Below are 24,428 nucleotides of genomic sequence, written 5' to 3'. Positions count from 1 at the left end.
AAGAACCTTAAGGAAAAGTAACTCATCCATGAAGGAAGTGGCCTATAAGGCACTTGTTTGGCTGATACTTCAGAGTATTCTTGGTCAATATGGGATCCTTACTAGGTAGGACTGATAGAAGAGGTAGAGAAGATCCAATGAAGAGAGGCACATATCATCATGGGATCATTTAATCAGCACAAGAAGATTACCTGGATGCTCAACAAATTCCATTGACAGATAATACAAGAGAGGCATTGTGAGTCACAGATAGGTTTACTATTGAAATTTTGAGACAGCACTTTTCGGGAAGAGTTGTAGAAAATACTGCACCCTCCCACAAACATTAACAAGAATGATGAGAAAATTCAAGAAATTAGAGCCAATACACAAGCTACAGACAATCATTCTTCCCATGCAGCATTTGTAAGTCTAACAGGGTGGGTGGAGTGGTGGGGGTGGATGGGGAGCTGGTCAGTTAGTGGTACCAGGAGTACCCTCCACCACACACCAATAGGTGGCTTGTGGTGTGTAAAGATGTAGGTATAACTTTTCTCTAGTGCTGCCCTTTTTCCCTCATTAGCACTTCTATTTCCCAATAATTGTTCTTCAGTTACCTATTTCAGCTTTTGACCATGCTCTTCATAATTTCTTGTTTCTCTTCTCTTCAATTTATTTTCATGTTTTTTTTTTTTTTTTTTTTTTTTTTTTTTTTTTTTTTTTTTTTTACTCCTCTCCCTGATTATCTGTTGTATCTTCCTTGACATAACATCATATCATGGGTGAATTCCCTACTTAATTTCTGAACAGACTCAACGGACTCATTTACTTCACATCTTTTCTCTCTTTTGTCTGGTGGTACACAAAACATTCTAAAAGTTTATGGTTGTATCAACTTTTGGATGTTATTCTACTTCCTATGACTTTACAAATAGCAATCTGTTTCATTTTAGTACTCATTTCTGCATAGATGTTTTAGCAAAAATGTGAGAAAGAATATGCAGACAACATAATTACTGTAGTTTATTTTCATTTTACACTGAGGTGACAAAAGTCCTGGGATAGATATGCACAATGTATAAAAGGGCAGTGCACTGGTGGAGCTATCATTTATACTCAGGTGATTCATTTGGAAAGATGTCCAATGTGATTATGGCTGCACAGTGGGAATTATCATACTTTGAATGCGGAATTTTAGTTGCAGCTACACACAAGGGACTTTCCATTTTGGTAATTGTTAGGGAATTCAATATTTTGAGATCCACAGTGTCAAGAGTGTGCTGAGAATACCAAATTTTAGGAGTTCTTCTCACCACGGACAATGCAGTGGCTGACAGCCTTCACTTAACAACTGATAACATCCTTGTTTGTGTAGGGTTGTCATTGCTAATAAAAAGCAACACTTTGTGAAATAACCACTGAAATCAATGTGTATTGTATGATAAACATATCAATTAAGACAGTGTGGAGAAATATGGTGCTAATGACTGAAGAAATTTGGTGCTAATGAGCTATGGCAGCAGACAATTGACATGAGTGCCTTTGCTAACAGCACGGCCTTGCCTGCAGCAACCCTCCTGAGCTTGTGACCATATTGGTTGGACGCTAGATAACTGGGAAACCGTGGCCTAGTCAGATGAATATTGATTTCAGTTAATATGCTTTGATGGTAGGTTTTGTCTGTGGCACAACCCCATGAATTCATGGACCCAAGTAGTCAGTAAAGGACTGTGCAAGTTGGTGGTGACTCTGTAGTGGTGTGTGTTCTGTTATATGGGATGGATTGGGTCTTCTGGTCCAGAGAACTGATCATTAAGTGGAAATGGTTATGTTTGGCTATTTGCAGCCATTCATGGACTTCATGCTTGCAAATGACAACTGAATTTTTATGGATGACAATGTGTGATATCCATGAGCCACAGTTGTTCATGATTGATTTGAAGAACATTCTGGACAATTTGAGCATGTGAGCTGGCCACCCAGATCACCCAACATGGACATAATCAAGAGGTCACTTCATGCACAAGATCCTGCACCAGCAACACTTTCACAAATTATGCAAGGTTAAAGAGACTGTTTGGCCCAGTATTTCTGCAGGGGATTTCCAACAACTTATTGAGTCCATACCATATCGAGTTGCTACACTATGGTGGCAAAAGGAAGTCTGATTCAATATTAGGATATATCCCATGATTTTGTCACCCCAGTGTAGTATGAATAGCACTTAAACTATAAACCATATAGTGGAGATGCTGAGTCACAGATAGGCACAACAAAAATATTCTCACAATTATAGCTTTCAGCCATTAAGGTCTTTGTCAATAATACACACACACACACACACACACACACACACACAAACACACCCACACCCACACATGTGCACACAAACGCAACTGCAGTCATGTGTGTGTGTGTGTGTGTGTGTGTGTGTGTGTGTGTGTGTGTGTGTGTGTGTGTGTGTGTCTATTATTGAGAAAGACCTTAACTGCCAAAAGCTATAATTGTGAGAATCTTTTTTATGTGCCCAGCTGCAACTCAGCATCTTCGCTCTAATATTGTTACATTCCTTCCTGAATTTTCCATTGTTTGACTCATATACAAAAATTTTCGTTGTGTCATCTAGAAAATCTTGTAAGTATGGAGCTATTTAAATAACTGAGCATGACAGGTAATTTAACAGATCTGTTGATGTTCTAATTTAGGTGCTGGATGATATAAAAGCTGGTTTGCAGTACGTCTTCCAGACAAAAAATGAGATGACTTTTGCAATGTGTGGATCAGGTACTCTAGGAACGGAGGCATCTATAGTGAATCTGTACGAACCAGGAGATACAGTTCTTGTTGCCTGTAATGGAATATGGAGTGAAAGAGCAGCAGATATTGCTGAAAGACTTGGTAAGAATAATAATTATTCCTAGCTTATAAAATAATTCTCAATGTTTTCTTGCAGTCTGCTCATTATTTCTGTAGAAAATGTATTTCATAGCTTTTCTGATATTAAATCATTACTGCTAAATTAAATTAGTTCTAACTGCATCATTCTATAATGTTGTTGTTGTTGTTGTTGTTGTTGTCTCCAGGCTGAAGATTGCTTTGATGCAGCTTTCTATACTACTCTATCCTGTGCAAGCCTCTTCATCTCCAAATAACTACTGCAACCTACACCCTTCTGAATCTGTTTACTGTATTCCTTTCTTGATCTTTTCTTTCAGAAAATACTTCCTGACTTTTAAATCTATTTTGATGTTAACAAATTACTTTTCTTCAGAAACACTTTTTTTGCCGTTGCCAGTTCACATTTTATGTCCTCTCTGTCACCATCAGTTATTTTGCTACCCAAATAGCAAAACTTGTCTACTACTTTAAGTGTCTTGTTTCCTAATTCAGTTCCCTCAGCATCACCTGATTCACTTCAGCTACATTCCACTACCCTTGTTTTACTCTTGTTGATGTTCATCTTATAACCTCCATTCAAGACACGGTCCATTCCATTCGGTTGCTTTTCCAAGTCCTTTGCTGTCTCTGATAGAATTACTTGGTTTCCTTCACTAGTTGTTCCATGTACAGCCTGAATAACATTGGGGACAGGATAGAATCCTGCCTTGCTCCCTCCTCAAATATTGCTTTCCTTTCTTTTCCCTCGACTCTTATAACTGCCATCTGGTTTCTGTACAAATTGTAAATACCCTTCCACTTTCTGTATTTCACCTCTGCTGCCTTCAGAAATTCAGAGTATTCCAGTCAACATTGCCAAAAGCTTTCTCTGCACCTACAAGTGCTATAAACATAGGTTTGCCTTTCCTTAACACGTCCTCAAAGAGAAGTTGCAGAATCAGTATTGCCTCATGTACTCCTACATTTCTCCATGATCCAGATTGATCTGCTCCAAGGTTGGCTTCTGCCAGCATTTCCATTCTCCTGTTAAAAATTCATGTTAGTGTTTTGTAACCATGAATTATTAAAGTGAAAGTTAGGTAATATTCACACCTGTCCACACTTGTTTTCTTTGGACTTGGTATTATTTTATTCTTCGTGAAGTCTGAGAGTATTTCACCTGTCTCATACATCTTGTACACCAGACAGAAGAGCTTCTTCATGGCTGGTTCTCCCAAAGCTGTCAGTAATTCTAGTGGAACATTGTCTTCTCCTGAGCCTTGTTTTGATGTAGGTCTTTCAATGCTCTATCAAAATCTTCTCACAGTATCATATCTCCCAAATCATCTTCATCTATCTCCTCTTCCATTTCTATAATATTGCCTTCATGTTCATCCCCCGTGTATAGACCCTCTATTTACTCCTTCCACCTTTCATTCTTTCCATTTGAACTCTTAATATTCATACAGCTGCTTCTCTTTTCTCCAAAAGCCTCTTCAGTTTTCCTGTAGGCAGTCTCTGTCATTCCCCTAGCAAAATATATATCTAAATCCTTACATTTGCCGTCCAAACATTCCTCCTCAGACATTTTGCACTTCCTGTCAATCTCACTTTTTACACATTTGTATTCCCTTTTACTTGCTGCACTTACTGCATTTTTATATTTTCTCCTTTCATCAATTAAGTCTGTGGGATTTCAGTTGGTTTGTAGCCCAAGGAAACACGCTCATTTCTGTAAGACTCAGTATATTTCATATGGTTGTCCACATTACAAGCTGTACAGTGAACCAAACAAGCAAGATGGCATGGGCCATTAGGTTACAGAGTCAAAGAACTTGCAATAGTGGAGATATGTCATTCGTACTTGTCGATGCCACACAGACAACCCCCCGCAGCATGGAGCACAGTTTGAGCACAGTGGAAGGAGGGCATTTCAGGCAGTGAAGGCGGTGAGGGAGATGGCAGTGATGTGATGGGGATGTCAGTCTCTGGAGGTTATCATGGCAGGGACCATGGTGGGACGTCGACATGGAACTCCTGTACGTGGTGTGGGCAGATGAGGCATTGGCCCCCGTGTGAGGATTGTGTGGTGTGGAGAGGGACTGTGTCCCACATGAGATTGACTGGCAGCATTTGAACAGTTACCCTCCCTATGGGGGTGACTGTAGCTTGGAGGAGCATGTGATCGACCCTGGGTGGGAGCAGGTGAGAGCCAGCGATTAACTGATGAACTGGGTCCCCAGTCAGGTGGGGCGAGTTGTCTTGTATTTGATTTGATTTTAGCAGGGAAGCTAAAGTAGCTTTGGTTTAACCCGCCACTGCCTGCACCGAAACCAAGTTTATTGTGCGGTATCACTTCCTGTATATCTAGTAAAGCCAACCAATGCCCTTAAATAGTGCAAGGAGTCCCTTTACCAGTTATTTGTTAGTCACAGTTTCTTCAGGTCTAATTGTCCTGAAAAGTCTGTGCCTCTTGCTCTCCAGTGTAGTGCATTCGAAGATTATGTGTGATGCAGTTTCTTCACTATCATCACAGATCCTACATTTAGGGTCTTCTTCTGTTATACCCATTGCATGTAGGTGTGTTTTGAAAGTCCAATGGCTGATCATCAGTCCAACCATGAGTTTCATCTCTTTCCAGTTCAAGCCCAGGATTACAGAGCTACTTTTAAAACATGGCTTAGGCATCAGTATCTTGCAGTGTTGTAAGACCTTGGTTCAGTATTCTACAAGCTGTCTTCTGAGCCAGTTTTGTAGTTCTAGCTCAATCATAGCCTTGGTGATTGTCAGGACAGGTTCCAGTCCAATGAATGGAGTCTTTGCCCCCATCCTGGCCAATCTGTCAGTTTATTCATTGCCACTGATCCCTGAGTAGCCAGGGACCCACACTAGGTTCACCCTGTTGCCTCCCCCTAACTCCACCAGAACGCTGTGACATTCTACAACAATCTTAGATCTTGTTGCAGGAGCTGCCAATGATTTCAGGGCTGTCTGAATAGATGCAGATGTTGCGATCCTTGTAGCACTTATGCACATTCTCCTGCACACACATCCTAATGTCAGCTCGGAGTACTGAGGCCAATTTTCCTAGAGAGCTGATGCCCTCCAGTCTTGGCTGAACTTTGTACACCCTGGCCCCAGTGCCTTGGTCTGATTTTGACCCATCAGTGAACCAGACAATGTACCCCATACACTGTTGAACTGTTTTTTTCGCTTGCTTGCTGCTTACAATTATTATATCGTAAGGCTTGTTGAAGCAGTTGCGAGTTACTATATAGTCAGGCAGCATTTCACCAACCATTCCTATATTTACCTCACTCACTATTTTAGTGTGTGTTTCTGGATACCCAATGAGATCCAGTTTTTACCAGTTTTGAGTCTGCATGCACCAGCTGCTGCCTCCATCTAGACCCAAAGGTGTAATGGAGAGATGTCCAGCATGGTTTCCATCCCAGCAGTTGGTGTTTTGCTAATTCCATCTGTTATGGCTAAGCAGGCCAGTCTCTGCACCTTAACAAGCTCCTTAGCTGCAACCTGCTGTTCTATTTCTTCCACCACACTACAGCCCCATAGAAGATCCTAGGTCTAACCACTGTGGTGTATATCCAGTGCATACATCTGGGGCTTAGGCCCCAGTTTTAGCCACAAGCTCTTCTGGTGCACGCTACTTTCACGTTGGTGCATATGCTCTTAATGTGAGGGTCCATGTTAGTTTCTCATCTAAGGTTACCCCTAGATATTTCACTGTCCCCTTCACAGGTAGAGTTTCATTGAAAAGCTTTAGATTCTAACTTTGAGTGTTGGATATGCTTCTTTGTGAATGGTATCACAACAGCTTTGTGAATGGTATCACAACAGTCTTCTTAGAATTAACCCTTAGATCCTGTTTCCTGCATCAATCTTGTACAATGTCCAGCGCACTTTGTGCCACATTCCTGACTGTGTCAGTAAATTTGCCAAGTATTACTATGAAAAGGTCATCTGCGTATCCTTGTCAAAAGCACTGTCTGGAATTTAGTTCCTCAATGAGTTATTTCACCACTAGATTCCACAATAAAGGTGACAAAACTCCTCCTTGTGGACAACCTCTAGTGGTGTTAATTACCATCTTTTCAATCATGATGGTGGCCTCTACCTTCCTTCCACTAAGTATGGCCCCAGTCCACCTACATATAGTGGTCCCTAGATCATGCACCTCTGCTGCCCTAACCATGGAATCAAAGGTTGTGCTACTAAAAGCCCTCTCACTGTCCAGGAAGATGCAGAGGGCTATTTCCTGAAAGTGAAGTTCTTTCTCCACCTTCCCAATGAGTTGGTGAAGAGCAATCTTACATCATTTACCTGGTCGATATACATGTTGGTTTGAATGAAGAGGAGCCCTAGATAGCCTCCTCTCCCCGACATATACATTAACCAGTTTTTCCAATGTTTTAAGAATGAAGGAGGACAGACTCATATCCTTGGCCTTGGTATGATCAGTCTTCCCTGGCTTTGGAATAAAGAGAACCTTCACTGCCCTCCAGGCATTCCTGCAGCTAGGCTAACCCTGAGTAACTTGCGTAGGACTCTTATAAGATTCTCTACTGCTTGTTGCAGGAGAGCTGGAAAGATTCCATTTGTGGCAGATGACTTGAACATTTGGAATGATCCCACCGCCCATTGGATTTTTCTGAAGTCGACATACTCCTTGGCCAATTCCCAGTCCTCTCTTCAAATGCCTGAGATTCATTGTCTCTCAAGGGTTGCATTCTGGTCTGTGTTATGTACCAGAGTACAATGAGGGAAGTGAGTTTTGAGGAGCAATTCCAGCATCTCATCTGCTGTCTTTGTGTATTCCCCATCCTCCTTCCTCAATGTACCTCCTGGATTAGTTGGCACTATAGTGAGGATTTTGTGAAGCCTGGCTTGAGCAGCCAAGCCCTCCACTTCCTCAGAGAATTCTTTCCAGGAAGCCTGCTTTGCTTGTCTAATTGCAAGGTTGTAGTTGACAAGGGCCTTACAATATTTGCCCATTGTCCTGTATGTTTCACAGGGTTAAACAGTCTCCGTTCCATCTTCTTTGTGTTTCCAAGTTGTTGTTCCACCAAGACACACTCCTATTTGTGCACTTCTCGGTGACTGAGCAGTTGTCCTGGTATGACATAATTATGGCAGAGGTTACAGCCTCTGCTACTTCCTCAAACTCTACTTCCTTATTGAAGTTTTAGTTTCCAATAAGCTTAAGTCAAGGTCCCTCCTATATGTCTCCCAGTCTGTTTTCCTGGGATTCCTATAGGCCATGGTCTGTCTGATTCCCATTTCAACCTTGAATTTAATATACATGTGGTCCAATGAGGATGGCTCTGATGCCACATTCCTTTGTTTGACATAGCTGCCCATCATCATGAAACCTAAGGTTTTGTCACTTACTTCTTCCCTTCTGCTGTTCCTGAATGTATGTTCATCACCCCTATTCAGCACCTCCAAGTTGTTAGACAAGAGAAATTCAAGGAGGGACTCACCTCTACTGTTGGTGTCCTTGCTGTCCCGCACTAGCTTGTGGGCATTGGCATCACATCCAACCAACAGCTGGTCACCTTGCCGATGGCAAGCTTCCGTCAGTCTTCTCATCTCAAGAGGAGGAGGAGAGCTGTCTTTGTAAGGAAGATATGCTGAGGCCAAAACAATTTCCCTCGTGATACCTTCCTCACGTTGCTGCTTCCTGATGGTCAGCCGGTCCCTAGAAAAGAAATCCATCACTGGCATGAAAGAAATTCCATTTCTCACATAAATACATGTTCTGGAGTTTCTTAGATTTCTGTCATAAATCAACTTATCTCCTGTACCACTGAGGTCCAATACACCCCCTTTATATAAGTAGGGTTCTTGTATCAGGACCATGTCCACATCCTGTCTCCCCAGGTGATGGCTCAGGGCAGCAGTGGCACCTTTACTTTGCTGAAGATTGATCTGCAGCACCTCAGGTCTCCATCTTGCTGCTATCATTGCTTTTGAGGTCTTTGATTACCCTGACAGCAACCTGCAAACCCTAAAAACAATTCAGGTCTTACTCTTGCATTGCCTTCGGGGACTTCTCTGACCTCCACCACCAGGGTTCCTTTTGTTTCTGTTCCCTGAGAAATTTCCTCCTCTGGGCCCCAGACAAGGCTTTAATCTTGACCTGGTCCAACTTCTCAGCTACAGTTCCCACTTCTTGCTCAGGGCTACACCCTGATTCAGTAGTGAGAGTGCATTCCATCAGTCCTGACCCCAATGACTGGGGGTCTGAGGTCTTAGTTTGCCCCTCAGTTTGTTTTAAATCATTTTCATCAGTCGGGTTCATCTTGCTCCCACGAAATTTGGGGATCTACATGGTCCATACCACGGAAACCTTGCACGGTGTAAGGCTCCTTACTCAGGGAGGTCGCCCGGTATCCGTAGGCTTCATTTGCGACACATCTTCCTGTGTGCCACGCACCCCGTGGCACAGATCACATCATACCTTGGGTTGGGAAAGGGAATTGGGTAAAGACTAGGAGTGGATAAGGAAGACAGGACATTGTGGGACACTCTTAGTCTGATCCATCAGCTAAGGCCTTTCTGGCAGTAGGTCCTCTACCTTCAGCATAGCCCTCAGCTTCATGCGGATATGCAGGCCTCTCCGACCACATGGACAGTGTGCTTTGTTAAGGGGTGTCTCCCAGAGAGGTGCAGCAGGATGAAGATGTGATTGTCATCGATAAGGATGGTGATATCCTCCACATGTTTGGACAGTACATCGGTTTGCAGAACCACTAGAGGGGGTAGAGGGGATGAGGTAGAGAGAGAGAGAGAGAGAGAGAGAGAGAGAGAGAGAGAGAGGGCAAGAACCCGAGGAATGGCATTGATGGTGATGCAGATGCATGTTCAGGTGAAGGTTGTGGAGGCAGCTCTGAGGGGTCATAGCTTGAAGATGAATCCTCCGTGCTAGGAGGCTGCATAACATCATCAGACGTGAAAGACACTGGGTTGAGGTGTGAAACAGAGAACCTCGAACAGCATTTGAAGACAGTTGGTGGTGTGATAAGAAGTCAATTCCCAGGACTGGTTCTGCGATGTCAACCACAAGGAAGATCCAGGTTTCTGCATGTGGTTGAGACACACCCTTCAGTGCATGTGTCCAGGCCAGAGGTGGTGCAGCATAATACACTAAACAGGCTCATACTGCCGAGTTCTTTGTACATTTGGCTCAATTTTATAATACACTTCAGCCTAAGAAGTTTAATTTTGTTCCCTTTTCCCCTTCTGGGTGCTTCCTTTTTTTGTCAGGCAATGTATATATTCCTAAATGAAATTTATGATACATATCTCTTTTTCAAAGAAACAGCTCAGTGTGTGTAATCAGTACTAGAAATAAGGACAATCTACCTAAAGATATGAAGTCCATTATTAAGCCACTGTGAGAACGTTGTTTTGAAATATCACATTGCATGTGCCAAGGATGAGCTTGCTGTGATCACCGCCCACATCAATTCACACTGCTTGGCAGCACCAACACCCAAGCCTTCATCCACCTCGCCTGACAGCTCTGCCGACAACAGCACACAGGTTAGAAACACAAAACCTATCTCGTGTGACCCCAGTCTGTTTGTACAAACATGTGACACCACATTTGCATGAAATTTGGTATACTCCGGTCCTCCATAAGTATTGCCCACAAGAATTGTACTGCCCCATGTCCTTCAGCTTTGGAGTATGTTTCCAGTTAGCATGCCATTTCACTCCCAACACTGTGATGCACCTTCATTTATACCACGGCATAGCTGTGGCTCTAGGAAACCCAGAACATGTACACTCTTTCAATGCATAACTCTTGTTGTGCAATGGTCTCAGCATGAGATGACATGTGTACCTTACTTTCTGAAATCAGTTATCAATTTTCTTAGCACCAACCATAATCTGTTGTTAGTATACTTCTATAAAAAAAAAACCAAGCTCAGGGGTTGTAATATGTCAGAATGCTTGAGAGTTAAGGTTTGGGAGAGAGGGGTGACTCATGCAAAAGCATGCAGAGAAACATGGGCAAATGTGTAATTGACTTTATTACATTGAATGTACACAACGGGCCTTCCACTGAACTTGGTGATGCACAGCATGCATGCATGGGTCAGCACCAGTGACAATGCCGGAATATGCAGCATCTGCATCTGGTTGCCCAGCAATGCAGACATAGCACTCCTGCTCACACCACGCCTAAGTGACCGCTGTGTGCATTAGACACACCGATGGCCTGGAACATGGCTGACTGCTTCCACAAGTGCAACTTATGGATCCCATGTAGAGCGCTGGAGGGAAGCAACTGACCACTGTGATTTTAGTGAGCCTTAGCAACTCTGACTGTCCACCCAGAGCAGCTCGATTAGTGACCACAGACAGCTCTACACTTAGAAGGCTGCAAGTTCATGCCCTAGCTCTGCCCCTGCGGATGGCAGTTTGCAGTCAGACATTATCACCCAGAAAGTGGAGGCCATCAGTCCTCTTGTTATCAAACCAGTGCAGCTGCAAGGTGCAATGCGCCCCACCACAGCTATGATGCAACTGTGCAGCAGAAGTTGGTGGTAGTTTCAGTGGGCTGGTTGGCACTATAAGGTCATCATGGTTAGCCTGCAACTTCACCAGTGATCATTCTCTCCAGTTCTAGACACAGACAGAATGATGACACAACTGCCTCCTCTGAGCCTCTGGGCTCATATATACGTCTTTTCCCTACACCTCTGGTGTATCTCTTCTGGAAGGGACAAGTGGAGTGCTCTTTAATAGTTAGAATGTCAGCTCTTCTCAGTCTGCTTTGGCCCCTACACACATGTCACTATGCACTGTTGCAACTGCAACATATGGGTTCTTCACAGCATGTCAGTGCCCAGTGCTGCCCTGATTACTTCACACTTGTATACTGCCACTGGGTCATGCCTCTACACCCGCGAGTGGTGTTGTAAACCTGTCTCACATAATCATTTGTTAAATATCAGCACTGCCCATGCCTGCCATCTGGTGTTCCAAATCAGTCCCTTAACTACTGTCTTCCATCCATAGCTGCACAATATTTACAACAATTCTCCAAATCCATGCCTGTAGATATTCATGGCATAGCATACCTCCTCCCTTCTGAGAAGATTCATCCTGAATCTTTAACATTGTACTCCACTTATCCATCTTAACTCTAATAATTTACTTATTGAGGTCAGTCTCCCTAATTCATGATACCGGACTTCCACTCACACTTTACCTCTACCACGTACCCTGTATCATACCCTTATACACTAATCAAGGCCTTAAAACTAATTGCAGCCCTGACTAATGCTGGTCAAACATTCTACTGGTAATTGGTATGTTGGCATGCCCACAGCCTGTGCCCTCTTATGTCTTACCCTGAAATACAGTATGCAAAAGTGTGCTAGAAACATGCCACAACTGATGGCCAATATGCTCACCACTAACACTTTGTGCTCCTGTTCTTCCAGGAAATGGTGGATATTCTGTCACATTTGTTCCATCAAAATTCTCTGTACCTCAGACATTATTAATATGTCCAACAACTGCAAAAGCTTTGGATTGAGTGTGCTATTTAAATATGTCAAATTTTGAATGGGTAATACCCTCAAAGATACTTCTGGCCAATACAACATATTCCACAACAACATTATAGCAGTTGAGCCTGTAAGCATAGCCAGAAGACCAAAATCCATCCCAACTATCTCACAAGTTGTGCTATTAATGATCATTCTGCTTTCCTGAAGCTCCAGTTATTTTAGCCCATCAGTCTGCCTCATTCATAACATTTCAACCATACAGTTTTTGGCATGCATATGGAGTATAATCAGCATTTACGCACCTTCTGGAAGTATGTTCATGCTTGCAGAAGTTCCTTCCCACAACTCATTCCATTTGATTCCTACAGAAACAAACTTGCCTCACATGTCTACATATCAGTCTGTACTTAGCCTCCTGGACAGATCACAAATTGCTCTATCACCTCCTTCCTCCTTCTGAGAATGCACAGTCCACAAACAACAAATATCCCTATGGCAATAAAAAAATTCATATTCCCTGATATACTAAACCAAATAAAACCCAACAAATTACTATTATACAACTTACTTATTCTACCTCAACCCATACAGCATACCATGCATCTTACATTGCTCACCAATTCCAGGTTCCTTCTTTTTACTCTTTGTTAATTTCACCACCTGGTCAGCTACTGATGACTGTGGTATCCCCTCTATCATTCCTTTTGACCAGTGAAGCCATTTCCACGACCTGGTATGATCCCTGGTATTTTGTTAAAAATTTCTTCATTTTGCCCTTTGACTTATAGGGACCAGTGACCATTAACCACTGCCTAATGCAATATTACATCAATTTCCAAATGCATCTGTTCAGTTGTTCGTGGCATTCTAACCCTCCATGTTTGTCTTTTGTACATTCCTCCAAACTTGTCTAATTCTCCTGGCAAACTTCCTCACCAACTCACCATCTTGTCCTAATTTAGGAATCAAAACATTAAAAGGAGATAGCATTTTCCTCCTGTACACCAACTCAAATGGCAACAAGCCTGTTGCAAATATGAACTTTTGAATTACACACACACTGTATGTAAGGTAAAATAAGTGTCCCAATCATTGCGCCTGGAACCTATTTAGTAGCTCAACATCTTTGCGACTGCCTTGTACATGTGTTCCAGTCTCTCATTAGTCTGCAGATGAAATGGGCTCGTCTGTAACTTCTGTACACACAACACTTGTCATAGTTGTTTCATCAATTCCAAGACAAAATTTGTACTTATGGTCTCAGGCAACCTGGACTTTAATATCCAGTTGTTTACTAAGCTTGTGCTACAGTATTAGCCTGCTGGTCCAGCATCAGTACCATTGGAAAAAATGAAGAAAAATGATAAATGATCATGAGAAAATACCTATTTCCTGCAGGTGCTTTGTTGAATGGGCCAAGGACATCCAATCTTACCATAGAAAATGAACTGGACACTCCTGGTAACCTTTGCAGCAGCACTTTCTGATGTGTAATGTCGACCCTCTGTGTGCAAGGCACACAATCCTTAACATACTGCTCCATGTCACCCTTCCATTCCTCCACCAAAACTGCTCTGTTACATATCTGTCCATTGCACATTGCCCACCATGACCTGACAACATAAGGTTGTGAGCTTGAGGTGAAACTTCCTTCCAAACACCCTCTGGAACAACCACATGTGGTCACACATCATTTTTCTACACAACAAACCCTCATGCATAAGAAATATGGCTGTTGCGTAAATGCTTGACACAACTTATCCCTTTCCTATGCCTGCTGCTACTTTTCAGTGCTCCTCTTTGGTGTACTTAACATCACCAACCCGCAGCTTAACGAATCTGCATTTGCATGTGATTTCCCTGGCTTAAAGATCACCTCATACTCAAATTCACTAAGCTTACCTGCCCGCCAAGTTAATCTACTAACTGGATCTTTCAAAGTGAGCAATGATTTAAATGAAGCATGGTCTGTCATGACCTTAAACTTCCTACCATACAGATGACACTGAAAATATGTAATACCATATATGACCACCAACATCTCTTTTTCTGTTATTGAATAGCTACACTCCATTTTGTTTAACTGCCTTGAAGCATAAGTGATCGGATGTTCCTAACCATGTACCAACTGTCCCAAAACACAACCAATTGCCTCATTTGAAGCATCACATAAAAGGATAAACTCTGTCTCAAAATCTGGAAAAACCAATACTAGATCTGAAACTAAAATTTCTTTCAGTTTTTCAAATGCTTTCCAACATTCCTGTGACCAATGGAATTTTGTCCCCTTTTTCAGTAGCTCGTTGAAGGGTACGGCTATTACCGCAGAAACCTTCACAAACCATCTATTATAATTACAGAGGCCAGTGAATGACTGTACCTGCTTACAATATTATGAAAGGAAAGTTGCTGCTTACCATATAGTGGAGATGCTGAGTCACAGATAGGCACAACAAAAAGACTCTCAGAATTAAAGCTTTGGCCTTTGTCAAAGCTTTGGCCTTTATCAACCTCCAGCAAAGTTATCCATACTATTGGGAATTGTCTATTCCCCATTAATGTCACTCACATGCACTAAACTCTTGGAGATAAAACAGTGTGAACTATCCAACAGCTGGCCACTGTGGCCAAGCAGTTCTAGGCACTTCAGTCTGGAACCGTGCTGTTGCTATGGTCGCAGGTTCAAATCCTGCCTTGGGCGTTAATGTGTGTGATATCCTTAGGTTAGTTAGGTTTAAGTAGTTTAGGTCTAGGGGACTGATGGCCTCACATGTTAAGTCCCGTAGTCCTTAGAGGCATTTGATTTGAACTATCCAACACTTCATTGTTTAAGAGTAGGTCAGTCACATATAATGTTTCCCTCAGCTAGTTGGTTTCCACTGAAACCCACACTATCTTTCCTGTACCTGTTGGTATTTTATCCTGCTGATTGTTCTTTACTGAAAATGTATGCAGTTTAGTTGGTCTCACCCCCATGAAAGATGAACCTTGTGTCATTGTCTCAGTTGCAATTGTTTCCCCCAGTTGAAACAGAGTCCCACTGAGTTCCACTGGGCATTGCATAAGATCAATCTTAGCGTGATGTTTATTGAGAAAGTCTAGCCCAGAACTCAATGAATAATCTTTGCCTAAGCATGACAACATCTCCATGTATTCACTGCACTTAATTTTCCTGCTCAAAAACTCCAGTGCTGCTGTACCCAAGTACCCAACGATTCCACCCTTTATCACCAACACCACGTAACCTATTTACTTTGGTGGCTCTGGTCTCCATTTTCTCATGAGGTCCAGACTGATAATGGACACATTCACACCTTTGTCCACTAAAAATCTGTGTTTCCTGCCACCTACTAATCCCTCTAAGCTACATTCTGTCTGTGCATTAACTTATGCTGTATTATGGTTTACTGGGACTGCCTCTTGATGGTTGAAGCAGTCCCATTTGCATTTAATGGCTGCTTGCCTTGTTGGTGCTTTCCACCCTTCCCACATCTAAACTCAAATTACCAGTGGTCCACTATGCCAAATGCATAGCACTCTGGTTGCTTACAGTGCTTCTGTACATGCCCCTCCCGACCACATTCATAAAATTTGACTTCAGAAATGAACACGCAGTGGCCCACTCTCTGCTTTGTCACCATGTCTATCTCCTTTATAAGTGTTGTGATCCTAAGAACTGACTCTTCTGGGTTCTCCATCCATATCTTCTGTGACATTTCAAGAAGTATACCAAGCAAAAAGGCCGTTGCTCTATTTTCCTCCTCCTGTAACAGCACCATATTAGCTCCTGCATTCTGGGTCTGTACATATGTCTTTGCATTTAGTTTATGGATTCTATCCAAGAACGCTTCCACAGACTCATTGCACTGCATCGACATCTTACTTAATTTCTCCCCAAAAAATCACTCACTGTTCTGCTTGTGGTACCTCTGACACAATCCAGTGGCCCACTCCTGGAATGCATGTTCTTTGCTCAATGTCTCGTGGTAGATAACACACGCTTTGGCATCCTCTGACAAATGCATGTTAGCAACATATGGGTTAGCAACATATGGGGTTACCATCCATGTACTTAATGAATGTTGTCACATCCTCCATTACCTTACCCAAGAAGGGATTGACCAGTGTGACCACTGCCAGGTCATATAAAACAGAAGGCACCCTTAGTCCAGACTTACTTTCCTGTTGTGACTGATCATGACACTCCTTAAGAGCCTCTAACTCACAATTAAGTTCAACATATCTCTCTTTCATGCTCTCAAATTTCTCTGTTAATGCTTGCACTTGCTGAGTTAAAGCTGCAACTGCATCCAAGGTAGTAGCACATGTTTCCACCATTTTGTGTCTCTACTTCCACCTTAATTCAACTGATATTTTTCAAAGACAAAACACAAACTCCCGTTTAACCCTAAAAAAAAAAAAAAAAAACGTAATCACAAATCAATTTCTCTAGTGAATCATCACCCATCTACACTAAGTACAACTAACAGACAGATTACCAGTATGCCTACATACAGAACAAACATCTGCGACAGCTCTGGTAAACAGCAATCTGTGCTCAGACAAATTGCAAAATGAATACCTCAATGGCACTAAATTACCACATCCATCATTACCTCTAAAGAAAGATAAGTCCACAGGTTCCTATGGTTTCACAAAAGTAACTCCAAACATCTTGAATCCTAGCTCACACAGCTAACTCTGACAATAACTGCAGACATCAAAAAATCATAAATAAAACTTAGACTCACCATACTACATTGTGCTGAGCTGGTACCTACGTCAAGTGCCACTGCCTCACTCACCACTCACCAAAACCAACACTCCCACCCAGAACTTAGTGTTAGGCATGGACGGACACTTTCTGACACAACATTTTGTATTGGAAAGCAAAACAACCACTTACTGATCCCAAATTATTGCAACCCCCCAAACTCAGGGGTTTTAATATGTCAGAACAACCAGGAGGTATAGTTTGGGAGAGAGGTGTGACTCATGCCGAAGCATGCAGAGAAACACCAGCAAGTGTGTCACTGACTTTATTACTTTTAAGGTACACAGCGGGTCTTCTAGTGAACTCAGAGATGGTGCCGCACAGTGTGCATGAGTGGGTCAGCGCCAATCCCAGTGCCAGATTCTGCAGCATTGGCCTTCTGGTCATCCAGCCTTGCAGATGTAACACTCCTATTCATGCCACAGCTAAGTGGCCGTCACATCCTTAAGCTGTGCCCGTTGCCCTTAACATGGCTGACTGCTCCCTCAAGTGCCACTTGTGGGCCGCATGTAGAGTGCCAAAGGGAGGAAAGTGACCACCATCATTGTAGTGAGCCTTAGAAGCTCCAACCATCTACCCAGGGCAGCACAGTCAGTGACCGCAGACATACAGGAAGCCGTGAGTTCACTCCCTAGCCTAATCCCTGCCAATGGTAGCTTCCAGTCCAGTGGACAATGTCACCCAGAGAGTAGAGGCCAGCAGCCCTCTTGCTCCTCTTGCCGCTGTGGCTCCAAGGCGATGCAGCAGAGGTTGGAGGTACTTTAAGTGGACTGGTTGGTCAACAATATATCATCAAAAGTTCATTGCGGTTGGCCTGCAACTTCAACAATCATCATTCTGTCCAGTTCTAGACATGTACAGAATGTTGACACAACTGCCTCCTTTGAGCCTCCACACTCAGTTATTTATATGTCTTTTTCCTATATGGAGGGGAAATGTGGAGTGCTCTTTAATAATTACGATGTCAGTCTTCCTCGGTCCACTTCAGCTCCTACACACAGGTTGCTAGGCACTGTTGTAACAGCAATGTATGGGTTCTTCACAGCATGTCAGTGTCTTGTGCTACCCTGATTACTTCACACTTGTATGCAGTGCCAGCTGGGCCATGCCTTCCCACCTGCGGGTGATGTCACAAACCTGCCTTGCAGAATCGTTTGCTAATTATCAGCATTGCCCACACCTGCCACCCAATGTGCCAATCGGTCCCTTAACTACTACCTTCCAGCCATAGCTGCACAAAATTTACAAGTGTTCCCCAAATCACAAAGAAGTAATCTGCTGCTTCTGACTGCTAATATACAACCTTGACTCGTTCCTCTTTCTTGATGGCTCTCCTTTATGGTGGGATTTACAGAACACAGTGTATGAATTAACACATTGACTGTCAACACATAGTGGTGGATGTTTCACTGCCAGGTCAAGGCAGCCACAGCACCAGGTGTGAGGCTTTGCTGTGGCTGCCGGTGGACAAATGGTGTCAAGTGTAAGGTTCTGCTGTAGCTGGCCATGGCCTTGTGGCAGTCAATATAGTAATGAAAATTAATTAAAGATTGAAATCTAGCTTCCATATTCTGAGTAGAAGCTTTATCACTCAATTGAGCCACAATTAATAGCTTGACAAGTTTTATTTTGTATGCAGTATATTAAACACTTTACTGGATGATTGTTATTTGTTTCTGTTGGTCACAATCTTATTCATTCAGTTAAAAATGAGTTAATAGAGTATAGCTTCAGCAGTTGGTGAGGAAGTTGATCACTTCTTTCCCAGCATAGTTTCTAGACTTTAATTTTCACTTTCGTTTAGAGTTTTTAAATACAATTTTAACTGAAAAAGTATTATACTTATTTTAAGTTTCATCATTTAAAAAAAGTCGGTGTGGTTATATTTTTCAGGAGCAAATGTACATACAATAGAAACAACTCATGGAAAGACATTCACTTTAAAAGAGATTGAAGATGCATTACAAAAGTATAAGCCACAGATATTTTTCATAGTGCAAGCAGAGAGTACAACTGGAGTTTTTCAAGATGTGCAGCATATAGGACCACTGTGTCATAAGTATGTATTTGCTAAACATTTTTTTTTCTTCTAATGTGTGAAATGCATCAGATTGAAACTAAGAAAAGTACAGCACTACTTTATTATCAGTATTACTGCTACACAATAGCTGTATTGTTCTCACTGCTGACTGTAGCTCTTATGAATGTATTTCATTGATTTTTCTTTGTTTGTATTTGTAAAAAATTAGATAAATAGAATCATTAACAGTTGAAGTTCATGTATAATTTAGTTCTGAAAAAGAGTGAGTTTTATTTCAAAGCAAACAGTTATCATAATTTGCCTCTTGGTTAGTATAAACAATTTAGTTTTGACAAAGAGTGAGTTTTATTTTTGAAGCAAACCATTATTATTATTTGCCACTTGGTTAGTCTAAATTGTATCACAAAAATTTTCTGTGACTTAAACTATAAAGGCACATCATAGTTTACTGGTATATCTTACACTAATGTCCAAAAATAGACTGAGCACAAGCACTAGACATTACTGCCATGAGCATGGCAGTATCTTCCAGATATAACTGCTGCTTCAGTTTCATTCCCAGCCAATAAATTATGTTAAATTTGGCACTATAGGGCTCATCTTCATAACCTTTGATCTTCTTACCAATGGAAAAATAAATTTCAAACTTCTTTGTGAAAGGGTGGATCAAAATAAACTTTTCAAAATTATGAAAGAAGGGAAAAAGACAGAAAATTAGAGTTTAATACAATGTTAATGACTGAGTCATTGGAGACAGATTACAAGCTTTAATTGAAAAAGAATGTGGAAGGAAGACAAAAGTGCAGTTTCTCTTGGTATAGATGTACTAATTACTGAAAATTAAGGAACCTCATATCTGGATGGCCAGATAGGATTTGAGCATTTTTCTTCCTGAATGTAATTTCGGTTCCTTAACTGTCATGTCACTTTCATTATTATTCTCCTGGTGCTATATTATAACAGCCATTGTATTATATGAAACTATATTAAAGATCCAATTAATTGTCTCTATTCTCTCATATATATTCAGCCATTAGTGAATGGCTCTGAACTAAATTGGAATCCACTGAATACTGGCAGCGCACAGTGACAATTGGATATTCAGATGTAAAGAAGGACAATAAATTACAGATGTCTCTGACTGACTGCTGTCCTCCTTTAGATTTCAATGGCCATCATTTCAAGAAAATAACATCAAAAATTCAAAGACTGCTTTGTGAAAAACTCAGTTGCAAGATATGTTCCAAGTAGTGCACCAGATCCCATGCTATCAGCATGAGGTACACCAGCTCTCACAGCAGTAACAGCTCAATTTTGTGCATTGTGATTAGGTTACATTTTTATGTGCTTCTGATTGGAAGTAAGCAGCAAATAGTAACTGTATGTTTGTAGTGCTTTTAATCTCGAAATTTGTTTTTGCATTTACCATATTTCTAGGATCTCACATATTAGACATGCAATGTATGACAGTGCAGCTATTAGCACAACTGTTATCGATTGTTTGATACAGCAACCAGAAGTATCATTTAGTAGTTCCTCATGTGCCTAGGGATTCTGGCCATCATGAGGTCATGAAGAAGTTGACTACTGTTCATGGACAGCTAGAAGCTGGCTTCATAATAGTACTGCCTACTGCACCAGTAATGGAGTAGCAGTGTAGTTTCCCAATGCAGAAACACCTGGTGTGGCATTGTGTGGTCAACTGATGGTGGCTAGAAAGAAGTTCACAGGTGAGTAGCCTTTTCATGAGGAAGGTTGTATGTAGGTGATTGCCAGAAGTCTCTAGCAAATAGGCTTGAGACATTGCTTGCTGTTGATAATGAGAAAGAGCTAATGAGATTTTTCTCTCCTGTTTATATAGTGGTCTTTCTTCTATGATGGTCAGAATACCCACAAAGGAGGAAGAAAGGGCTGCTAGTGGTTGTCAGTCCCAATGCTGGGCATTTGATGGCTCCCCTTAGGGAAATACCATCACAGGAGAAAATCAGACCAAATAGCACTCACTGTGTATTCCAGGAGAAATTGTCCACCAAGTGGAAGGTGCCATGCATGACAGTTGTGCTGTGTTGGAATAGTACAGACCTGCCTCATCGACCTGCTTTGCTTATCCATTATGCACCCCCCCCCCCAACACACACACACACACACACACACACACACACACACACACACACACACACACACAAATAAAAAAAACACTCGGTTTTCAAGTTTGAGAGAGAGGAGGAGATGGACAGAGAGGGGGTAAAAGAGTATGAACATGGAACATGGAGAAAGGGGCAAGAGGGGTTCAACAGAGAGGGGGGGGCAGGAGTGGATGAATAGAGTGAAGGGAAGAGGAGGACAGGGACAGGGAGAGAGACAGCAGGAGATGGATAGAGATAATGGAGCAGGAGGAGATCGACAGAGAGAGAGGGGGAGGAGGAGATGGACAATGGGAGAGGGGCGTGTAGATGGACAGAGGGAGATGCAGGAGGAAGAGATGAGTCAGAGAAGGGGGGCAAGAAGGAGATGTACAGAGGGGAGAGAATTTGCTGACAGAGAGATGAGGTTAGGAGGATACAGTCAGTAGGAGATGGTCAGAGAGAGGAGGAAGTGGAGATGAGCTGTGAGGGAGAAGGAGATGGTTCAAGAGTGGCAGAGAAGTAAATTTGTGCAATACATGTGTCATATGTACATGGGTGAAGTACAGGGAAAAGGCTAGTGTATGAAGTATATAAAGCAGACTATATGTATGTATGTATGTATGTTTGTAAGTATATATGTCCTGGATCTCCTCTCAAACTCCTGGATTGATTTCAACCATATTTGGTACACAAGCAAAATTCACAAGTATCAGCACTGTGGCTTTTATAACCTCCTGGTTGCAATTGGAGCAGAAATACTAGCAGAAATGTGTTTTAGCTCCTGCTAAATATGCTGTTCTGCATCACAGCTTGGCATCTGGTTGGAAGTAAAATCACTAAGCTTTATCAATCTGCTTTCCAGGGCAGCCTAAACATCAGTGGCAAGAAATTGTTGACCAGCCCATGACGTGTAGGCTGCCCTGCAGAGGAAGGGTGTTGTGTGGAGTAGTATCAGCGAGTTTCAGCCATCTGTTTTGCAGGTGTTATATTTGTGGATGGACGTGGCTGGGGAAGTTTGAGATGGATAGAGGAGAAGATGGACAGAGAGAGGTAGGCTGGAGGCAATGGACAGAGGGAGGGGGAACAGGAGTGGATGGACGAAGAGAGAAGAACGAGGGAGGGACAGGAAGAGGGGGCAGGAGGAGGGCAAAGATGAGAAGATGAGGAAGAGATGGATAGGAATTGGGGGAGGAGTGCATAAGTAAGTAGAGGGTGAAGGAGGAGATGAATAGGGTGAGATGGGAATGAGGAGGTGCGAAGAGGGAGGGGTAGGAGGACATGGATAGAGAGAGGGGAACAAAAGGACATGCACAGAGAGACTATGGCAGGAGGATTCAGACAGAGACAGGGGAAGGATAAGATGGACAGAGAGAGCAGGAGGAGGAGGAGGAGGAGGAAAAGATGTGCAGAGAGAGATGGGAGAGGAGGAGTAGATTGACAGAAAGGGGAAGGAAGAGGAATCAAACATTGAGAAATGAGGAGAATTAGATGGATTCAGACAGAGGAGCAGGAAGGGATAGGCTGAGAGAGTGTGATATAGAGGAGATGAGCAGAGAAGAGTGGAGGAGGCAATGGGCAGAGAGATGTGGATGAAGATAATGGACAGAAAGGGGCCAAGAAAAAGGTGGGCATGCAGCAGGGGAGAAAGAGATTGGTGAGACGGGAGGCAAGGAGGATATGGACAGAGGTGGGAGAAGGGTACTAACAGAGAGAGGGGAAGGAGGAGATGGGCAAACTGGGGGGAACGGGTGGAAGAGATGGACCAAGAGTAGAGGGAGAAGAAGATGTGTACAGTATGTGTGTTGAACATATATGCAGGTGTAGCTGCTGGGGAGAGATTAGTATATATGTATCAAGCTGGCTATGTATCATACAGGGTGTTCAATTTAACTCAAGACATTGAAATATCTTGAAAACTACACATTAAATCAAAATAAGCTATAATTCAGTTTTTCCCCCTCTCAGAGAGGGACATCCGATGATACTACACTCAACCCACCAACCCACCCCATGTGTGGGTGGTGGGGGTGCAATTTTGAAATATTTGATGGGAACCCCCATTCTTTATTGCATACTATGATTCCACGGTAAAATCTATGTATGTTTTGTCTTAAGAATTTTCTTCATTTCACCACAGATGGTGCTGTAATTGGAGGAATAAAAATGAATACACAATTGTAACATACGACATACTACTCAATGACCCTCGAATATGCAGTAGCACAGAGGACCCCATCTCCATGCTGCATGGGTAGGACAGGCAAGTATTTCATAACTTCTAGTTAGAAAACCCATTTGCAATGTTATATTCCTCCGACATATTGAACAGGGAAGTACTCGATGCACCATCGTGCCTGTGTAACAGGCAGTACATTCTAACTCGAGTTCGCGTAGCGTGCAGACACAGAAAAGATAATGGCTCTAAATATTACAATACTGGCACAGTGTTTATTGCATTCACACCTACTTATCATTTGCAGAACAGACATCCAAGTGGACGATGATTGTTGCAGTCACAGAATAAAAAATTGAAATGATTCTGATCTACAGAGAATGTAGGAGATATGTTGAGCCTATTGTTGCCTTGTGCACTGAGTATTTTCTAGAGAATGCTCACCCTCATTTGTTCTTTTACAATGTTGTGAATGCCTTTATGTCTGATGACAGCATACAGACCAGCAAAAGGAAATGAAGCAAACATGTAACAAGATAAACTAATAAAATAGCTGTAGTAGCAGCAGTGTTCCACAACCCACAGATAAGCGCTCAGCTTGTACCAACTACACCATGTGTCACTGCATCAAGAACTTCATGGCATTGATTTCCATAACCAGGTAGTGTTTTGTGAATGGGCACATCAACAAATGCACAAACAACCCACACGTTCTTTGCGGAGGTATTATTTTCCAATGAGTCTCTACTCAAAAAACATGGTAGCATTAACCGGCATAACATGCATTACTGGAGTGTAAACAGTCCCCACTGAATATGGCAAGCTGACCATCAACATTCTTGGTTGGTTAACATATGGTGTGGTATCAGGGGAAACAAGTTCATTGGTTCATATTTTATCAGAAGCACGC

At 42.3% G+C, this 24,428-nt stretch overlaps 1 protein-coding gene across 1 annotated transcript in view; it reads left to right on the top strand.

Moving 5' to 3' along the window:
• LOC126175522 (alanine--glyoxylate aminotransferase-like) overlaps positions 1 to 24,428 on the top strand; it is a 105,772-nt gene that overhangs the window by 28,694 nt on the left and 52,650 nt on the right. Inside the window, exons 2-3 of the mRNA XM_049922349.1 lie at positions 2,685 to 2,877; positions 19,072 to 19,237. Coding sequence (XP_049778306.1) covers positions 2,685 to 2,877; positions 19,072 to 19,237 — 359 coding nt within the window. The remainder of the gene's footprint in view (positions 1 to 2,684; positions 2,878 to 19,071; positions 19,238 to 24,428) is intronic.

Source organism: Schistocerca cancellata, chromosome 3, assembly GCF_023864275.1.
Source record: "Schistocerca cancellata isolate TAMUIC-IGC-003103 chromosome 3, iqSchCanc2.1, whole genome shotgun sequence".
Lineage (NCBI taxonomy): Eukaryota > Metazoa > Arthropoda > Insecta > Orthoptera > Acrididae > Schistocerca > Schistocerca cancellata.
This window is presented reverse-complemented; position numbering and strand designations above follow the sequence as displayed.